General features: G+C 40.5%; 1 protein-coding gene across 2 annotated transcripts in view; it reads left to right on the top strand.

The window, feature by feature from the left end:
* mpp7a (MAGUK p55 scaffold protein 7a) overlaps positions 1–8,704 on the top strand; it is a 93,978-nt gene that overhangs the window by 49,067 nt on the left and 36,207 nt on the right. For both annotated transcript variants that reach the window (XM_046852963.1, XM_046852964.1), the window contains exon 7: positions 7,271–7,352. In XM_046852963.1, coding sequence (XP_046708919.1) covers positions 7,271–7,352 — 82 coding nt within the window. The remainder of the gene's footprint in view (positions 1–7,270; positions 7,353–8,704) is intronic.

Below are 8,704 nucleotides of genomic sequence, written 5' to 3'. Positions count from 1 at the left end.
CTGCGAAGGTGTTTCCTGATGTCGTTACAGGAATAAGAGCTGACATGTGAAAGTGCTGTTTTCTTGGTCGGTTAATTGCAATGAAAACAGACTTTAACAAACACTTAAAGGCAGCTATACTACAGATGGGCCTGCTGATAATTTATTCTCTCACACACACACACACGCTCATGCTACACGGTATACGTTGATATTATAATGGAACAGGCAACTCGCAGCATACGCAATTCCACAACATATGTTCCAGTTCATGCAGAGGACACAGGGACAGATATACTCGCAGAGCCGTCTGGTTCTCGGAGGAAACCCTGTTAAGTATGTTTTCACAGCGAGTGCATAATGAGGGTGTCTGGCCTTATAGGCTGTATTACAGGAGACATGAGAGATGAAATAGAGCGTTTTATCCCAGACCTCTTCTTCCTCCTGCCTTCCATTCCCATTCATTCTCATCCGTTTAGAGCTCATTCTCAGTTTCAGCACTTCTGACAAGCAGTTTTCTTTTATTTAACATAAAACCTGGTAATGATAAAGCCGTCGGACTAAAGGGTTAAGGAAAGTGTGTGTATATGTCTGGTGCACCGATTTATTAGAAGCGCTGATATATTCGTGGACATTGCACAGTTTGGAATTGTTGAAACTGTGAAATTTAAGTCCACTTAAAGCTTGAAATTACTTAATCTCAAGTCCAAGCTTCAAGTGTCTTCATTTCAGAGCCAAATCAAGCCTGACATGTCTTAATCTCAAATCCACATCAATCTACAAGTGTCTTAGTCTCAAATCCACATTTATTTTTAAGTCTACATACAGTCTCAAGTGTCTCAATCTCAAGTCCACATTAATCCTCAAATGACTCACTCTCCATGACTCTATGGACTCGAGTCCATGTTGAGTGTTGTTAATTTACCCTCCGGTCCATGTCAGGCATTTATCTCATGAGACTTCCACTCTATGCCAAGTTAAGGTCAAAGACAGGTCATCTCTTAATTTACTTAAATCCTCAATGCCACATTGAACTTCAAGTCAGTGATTCTCAGGTCAATATAAAGTCTTGTTACTTAACTTCTAGTCCAGATAGTCTTACGTTAGTTAGCGTCATGTTATTTGCAAATGAATGCAATTAAGATTAAGATATATAAAGTCTTCATAAGGCTCATGTTTCTATTTTCGAATCGATGTTGAGTCTCAGTTCAGTTGGCCACTTTGTCAAGTCTTATCTTAAAGGTCATAAGTTTTAAGTCTCTTATCCAAAAGTCCATGTCAAATCTCATTGCTTAACCTGATTCAGCCTTGAGACTTGTTTCTCTTGAGTCCTTTATTCTAAATTCCATGTCAAGTTTGCTATTCCTAAATCCATGTGGAGACACGTACTATTAATTATCAGGTCCTTGTGGAGTCTACAACCAACTTACAACCCTGAAACTGTGTAAAATGTAAATAAAAACAATGCAATCATTTGCAAATCTTGAAAATCCATATTCTATTCCGATAAAACAAACACAAAAATATCAAATATTTAACCTGGGAATATTTACCATTTAAAACACAGTGTAATTTTGAAAATTTTCAAAATGTACACGTTTTCTGTCCGTATACATCTGGGAGCTGAGGAGGGAAGTTGCTGCAGTTTTAGGAGAGGAATATTCTCCCATATGTGTCTGATACAGGATTTTAGCTGCTCAACAGTTCTGCGTTTCCTTTGTTGTGTTTTTCGTTTTATAATACGACAAATGTTTTAAATGCTAAAAGGTCTAGACTGCAGTCAGGCTAGTTTAGCACCCAGGACCTCCTACTACGAAATCATTCTATTGTAATAGATGCAGTTAGCATTGTCTTGCTCTAATGTCCAAGGCCAACTTGACATGGGCTTTAGAACGTGACTCAAATTGGCAGTTTAAACATTTAATATGTATTCAATGTTCTATTGGAAATAATATATGGGTTTGAGATTTGCTTTCTGTTTTTTTGTTACATTTTACACAGCATCTCAACGTTTTTGGAACTGGGGTTGTGCTCTGCATTAAGTCTCAAATCACTTGCACTCAAATCCAAGTTAATAAAGTGTCAGTCTCACTTAAATCTCCATGGTCAGAACTGCTGTGATACAGGATTATTAATTCTCAATACATAACACCTTCCTCAATACATAACACCAGGTTTGGAGTGGTGATTACTTATACATTTCTATCAGATGTTTTGAGGGTTTTGAGCATGCGAGACCATCGGTTCAGGACTGCAATGGCATCTCGCACTCCATTCAGATGGAGCGTTCTGCTTTTGGCAGCCACTATAATAACAGTCATGAGCGTTTATGTATTGGCGTGCATGCATATGGCCCTGATCAGCACTGCGACTGGCCACCGAGGATCGTCTTACTGATGAGTAATTTGGGCCGCCACGGCCTCTGATTCCACCTCATTTTCTGCCCCCTCTTTCTCTCGTTCTCTTTCCAGCCCCCCATTCTGTTTTAGTGCTCCCTTTTTCTCTTTTCACTCCCCTTCCTCTCTCGTTCGCTCCTTAGCTAGTTATCCACTCATATTACATACATCTCCCAGGGGCTTTGGCGTTTGTGCCAAAAAAACTCCAAACACTTCCATCCGAATCAGCTGGTATTATTTTTATACGTTCGTGTGCGAGTTTCTGATGGTTAAACGGCACCCTGCATTATTGCTTTGCGTAGTTAGCCTAGCGTAGTGTAGCATAGCACCCTCATCAGCGCCTGTGATTGGAGGCCATCCATCATGTCCGAGGCGGCGTAGCGGGCGAGAGGGAGGAAGTTTAGACGCCACTGCTCGGCCTCGGGTGCACTCAACACGCTCGTAAACACGTCAACAGATTAAAGGTGCGGTGAGGTGAGGTGACGTGAGGGGGAGTCCCGCTCTCGTCTCGCTCGGCACTCGAATGTTAATTACCGAGACGCTTCAGAAGGAACTGAAATTAAGAAACTGTAGAAGTTTTTCTGTCTATAAGCCATTGCAAAATGAATGACTCATTAGGCCTTAACAACAAAAGAGCTGTCTGGTTTCGCTGAATGTGAAAATGTAAATCAGATGCTTGTGTTTTAATTTAAATATTAGATATGATGTGTTTGCCATCAAGTTTTTATCTGCTACAGCCATTAGTTCTCTTTATTTCTGCGCTACATTTATTACATTAGCAGGGTGGGTGGGGAGCGTGGAAGGGTCAGGTCTAGCTCAGTGCTTAAGACGTTGGATTTCTCATCAGAAGGTTGTGAGTTTAAATCCCAACACCACTAAGCTGCCACTGCTGGACCCTTAACCTTCAACTGCTCAGTTGTATGAATGAGATAATTGTAAGTCGCTCTGGATAAAGGTGTCTGCCAAATGTTGTGAATGTAGATAGATCGATAGACAGACAGACGGACGGACAGGTGGATGGATATGAACTTACAACCTTAAGAATGATTGAACGGAAGATCGAACGAAATAGAAGCCAATAAATACATTGTATGTACAACAGTACCCAAGATACAGTACTCTGTATGCGTGTGTGTATGTATATGTGTGTATATATATATATATATATATATATATATATATATATATATATATATATATATATATATATATATAATATAGGATTTCAGTTTGACCATTTTTATTAAAAGTATAAATAAATATTAATGAGGTAAAATTAAAACTTTCAGCGCAACACGCATGTATTCACATATACAAGAATATTTAGTCTTCATGCTCTGTGTTGACTTTGGTTTCATTAATAATAAACATAATAAATAATAATAAATAATATTCCTACATGCTCATGTTGATTATGTGACAGTCTGCATTTTCGATCTATGTCGTATTGGCAAATGAACGAGACCAGACAACAAAGACTGAATCATTAAAAAGAACAAATTAATAAAGAAACTGTAAACAGTTTGAGCATTGATTTTTACTCAGCCACGTTCACAGCCAGCTGAGGGAACGCAACCGGAATTTCATTCTAAAAGGAGCCACGTACCACATTTAAAAACTAAAATAACCACTAAAAGAGATATAACTATAAAAACATGACATATCCCCCCCAAAAAATACAATTAAGACAATACAATTCAAATATATATATAATATATATAAAATACACACACACACACACACACACACTGGGGCAAAAAAAGGTTTTTAGTCAGCCACCAATTGTGCTGAAATTACAGGCCTCTCATCTTTTTAAGTGGGAGAACTTGCACAATTGGTGGCTGACTAAATACTTTTCAGCCCCACTGTGTGTGTGTGTGTGTGTATATATGTATATGTATATATATATATATATATATGAATATATATGAATATGAATTCACAATGATATACAGTTATAATCAAATAGAGAAAATACAGATTAGTATTTAACTGATTGATATCAAATTAGGCGTTCCTTATATGAATAATGGGTGGGGCAAAAAGAACAGTTCAGAGGGTTTTTAATAAATGTTTTATATTTTAAATCAACAGTTAAACTCATTTTAAAAACATGCGTTCTTTTTGCACCTGTTCATTATCCTAGTAATAATTAATTTAACATCTATAGCATCTGTAGCTTTAGTGTTTAAATGTGAACATTACTGAAACATACACAACCTCGTGTGATCACTCTTGTGATTTTGCGAACCCTGATTTAAACAACTAAAAAAATCTGTAATCTCTTTGCTATGTTTGTACATCAAAATTAATCAATCAATTAATTAATTGATTGTTTATACATTGATTAGTGAATTAATGCACCCCAGACCTCCCACTTCCTCACCTACAGCAGTACCTGACTTTACTAACACCAGTTGAATGAAATCTCACACAACATCTAGTGGAACATTTCCCAGAAGAGTGGGCGTGGTTAGCAAATGTGGCATGTGATGTTTAATAAAGAAGCACTTAGCATTCTTAGTCAGGTGTCCACAATCATTTGGCCTTATTTATTCATAAATAAATTAATACATTCATTTATTTCCATTTCCCAGTCTGGAGCTTTGGTCAGAGCCACAAGGTCAACAATGATACAATGTTCTTAAAGCAGAGAGGGTTAAGGACCTTGCTCAAGGGCCCAACAGTGGCAGCTTTGCAGTTGTGATGGTTTTTTTTGTCCAGTTTGTGCTACGCTGTGCGATGTGTTTCGAGGCTCCGTCTAACTGGAACTCATCAGCAGTTTGAGGACATGGGAGTTTCTAACGTAACATTATTAGAAATGGATTAGAAATGTTTGGGTATAGTGTAACACAAATCTGCCAGTAAACGGCTCTCGCTCGGCTGGAGATGGAGATGGCACTGATCCGATACCCAGGATCATCATCAGGCCCAAAACATGGAATATATTTAAGAATTAAAATAAAAAATAGCAACCATGAACTTGATCCACTCTTGAAACAAAAGATTCTGATTCGGATCGGAAAGGATTCGTTTGGGAGCAGTAAATGTTTATACAGGGAGCTGATTGTATTTTTTGTGCTCGGATTTATTTGATTATACTTTCATTACATTATTACGTTTGCGCTGTGTGTGAACGATGTGGTTTTGGGGAGTCATGTGTTTATTCCTGGATTAAGTTTTTGGGCTGTTTTGGGAAAATGGATTTCGTAGCCTCTTGGTTAGAAACATCAGATCCTTTAATTGTTTTAGTTTTTCACTTGATGTGAAATTTGCTGGATTTTGCCTTTTTGGGTTGTTTTTTCCCTCCGTTTATGTTTTACACTCTTCTCAAGTCCCCTAAGCTCTGTCTTTTTCTCCCAGTCTCCTTCTCCCAGTCTCCTTCTCCCAGTCTCCTTTTCCCAGTCTCCTTTTCCCAGTCTCCTTCTCCCAGTCTCCTTCTCCCAGTCTCCTTCTCCCAGTCTCCTTCTCCCAGTCTCCTTCTCCCAGTCTCCTTCTCCCAGTCTCCTTCACCCAGTCTCCTTCACCCAGTCCCCTTCTCCCCGTCTCCTTTTCCAAGCCTCCTTCTCCCAGTCTTCTTCTCCCAGTCTCCTTTTCCCAGCCTCCTTCTCCCAGTCCCATTTTTTCCAGTCTCATTCTTCCAGTTCCCTTTTCCAGTCTCCTTCTCCTCTCTTTCTCCAAGTCTTCTCATCCTCAGTCCCATTGTTCCACTCCCCTTTTTTTCTCAGTCTACTTCACTCAGTCCTCTTATCCCTCTCTTCTACACCCAGTTCCCCATTTCCAATCCCATTACTGTTTCAACAGTCATCAAACGTCTTTTGTTTTTCCTTCCATTTTTGTTCTCTCGTTCTCTGCTTTTCTTCATCCCTCCCTAGCGATGACCTCACTGTCGTCAGCTGACAGTCCCATCACCTCTTGAGGCTACCGACTGATCCCCCTCCTTCTACAAAGGACCTCCGGTCATCTAATTGCCCCCATTAGTTTTGATTAGGACAAACCGTTTGGAGACATCAAGCGGGGGGCTGCGCTTTCGATCAGCGAGGCAGCGTTTAACTCTGAGCGAAGGACCTTGAGGAAATGCACTTATCCTCATCAAAATGACATTAGAAAATCATTAAAGGCAGCGCACCAAAACAGTGATGTCAGCTGGCTGGTGATATAGTGCAGAAACCCTGAGTGTGTGTGTGTGTGTGTGTGTGTGTGTGTGTGTGTGTGTGTGTGTGTGTGTGTGTGTGTGTGTGTGTGTGTGTGTAGATACAACTCAGACAATATTGTTTTAATCAGAAACCCGCAGTTGAAATGCACTCATCCTTTGCATGACAGCGTACCGTAAATTCATGACTCATTGAATTGTTGTAAAAAAACAGATTGGGTGATGCTGACAGACTGATGAAGGACAGAAAAAGAGATGAGCGATTACATCTCTGTGTTCGTCTGGTGTTTATGTAAGGAATAAATTGCTTTGGGATGTGCTGTTGGATTGAAATTGGTGATAAACTGGACTATTTTCTCTTATATCCTTAATACTACAGCAATAAAGTCACGTCAAACTTTTTATCCTTTTATAGGTACATTTCACGCTATGGGACATCTGAGAATTCCTGTTCCAAATGACTGTTATGGAATTCAGCATTATCTTCAGACCGATCGGGTTAAGAATGCAAAACTGGATCACTGTAAATCAATGTAAAATGCAAAAAAAAAATTGAGGTGAAGTGATTGAAGTGTAATAGAAACAGTGGTCACTATGGCAACCCTGATTTCTGTACAGTTGTGTCCATCTCTAATGAACACTAAATTAAAATATGTGGCAGAAATGTAATGGAAAGAATGAATGATGGTTTGTGGACCATTTGATCACTTAATGGTTTGTTCGTGGTACTGTGTTTGAACAGGGGGCCACCATTAAAAAAGACGAAAAAACCGGCGCCATCACCATCGCTCGCATCATGAAGGGAGGAGCTGCAGACAGAAGTGGTGAGTTAAACCTGCTCATACTGACTCCATCAACCAGTAGCTTCTAGAGCTGAGACGAGAGAAACAAGTTCAGTACAAAAGTTCAGAATTGTAACCTTCTAAAATCTAACAGTTCATGTTCTCCCAGTTTCTTTTCTCAGTCCCTTTTCCCCTCTGTTCTTTTTCCAGTTGTCTTCTTTTTGTCTACGTATCCATCTCTGTTTATCCCAGTCTCCTTCTCCCAGTCATTTAGTTCCTGTGTCCTAGTCTCTTCCTTCCAGTCTTTAACTGCTAGTCCCACACCCATATATCTTTTTTTTCAGTCTTCATTTCCAAGTCGTCTTCTTTTTGTCTCCTTATCATCTGATTTTCCCAGTCGCCTTCTCTGTTTACTTTGCTCTTCCCAGCCTCCAATGCTCAGGCTCCAATGCCCAGTTTATAATGCACAGTCTGTATCAAGTCAAGTCAGGTCAAGAAGCTTTTATTGTTATTTCAACCATACATAGCTGAAGCAGTACACAGTGAAATTAAACAACGTTCCTCCTGAACCCTGCGCTACATACAACAACATTTTATTGCCCAGTCTGTAACGCCCAGTCTGTAGCGCCCAGTCTTTAATGAACAGTTTATAATGTTCAGTACCCTTATCCCAGTTTGTACCGCCCAGTCTGTAAGTCTGTACCGCCCAGTCTGTAAGTCTGTACCGCCCAGTCTGTAAGTCTGTACCGCCCAGTCTGTAAGTCTGTACCGCCCAGTCTGTAAGTCTGTAACGCCCAGTCTGTAACGCCCAGTCTGTAAGTCTGTACCGCCCAGTCTGTAAGTCTGTACCGCCCAGTCTGTAAGTCTGTACCGCCCAGTCTGTAACGCCCAGTCTGTAAGTCTGTACCGCCCAGTCCGTAAGTCTGTACCGCCCAGTCTGTAAGTCTGTACCGCCCAGTCTGTAAGTCTGTACCGCCCAGTCTGTACCGCCCAGTCCGTAAGTCTGTACCGCCCAGTCTGTAAGTCTGTAACGCCCAGTCTGTAACGCCAGTCTGTAAGTCTGTAACGCCCAGTCTGTAAGTCTGTACCGCCCAGTCTGTAAGTCTGTAACGCCCAGTCTGTAAGTCTGTACCGCCCAGTCCGTAAGTCTGTACCGCCCAGTCCGTAAGTCTGTACCGCCCAGTCCGTAAGTCTGTACCGCCCAGTCCGTAAGTCTGTAACACCCAGTCCGTAAGTCTGTAACGCCCAGTCTGTAACACCCAGTCTGTAATGAACAGTTTATAATGTTCAGTATCCTCATCCCAGTCCATATAGACTGGGCATTATAGACTGGGACGAGGATCCTGAACATTATAAACTGTTCACTAGACACTGGGCATTATAGATTAGGCAAT

This window comes from Silurus meridionalis, chromosome 7 (assembly GCF_014805685.1).
Source record: "Silurus meridionalis isolate SWU-2019-XX chromosome 7, ASM1480568v1, whole genome shotgun sequence".
Lineage (NCBI taxonomy): Eukaryota > Metazoa > Chordata > Actinopteri > Siluriformes > Siluridae > Silurus > Silurus meridionalis.
Note: the sequence above shows the minus strand (reverse complement) of the source record. Positions and strands in the feature narration are given on the sequence as shown.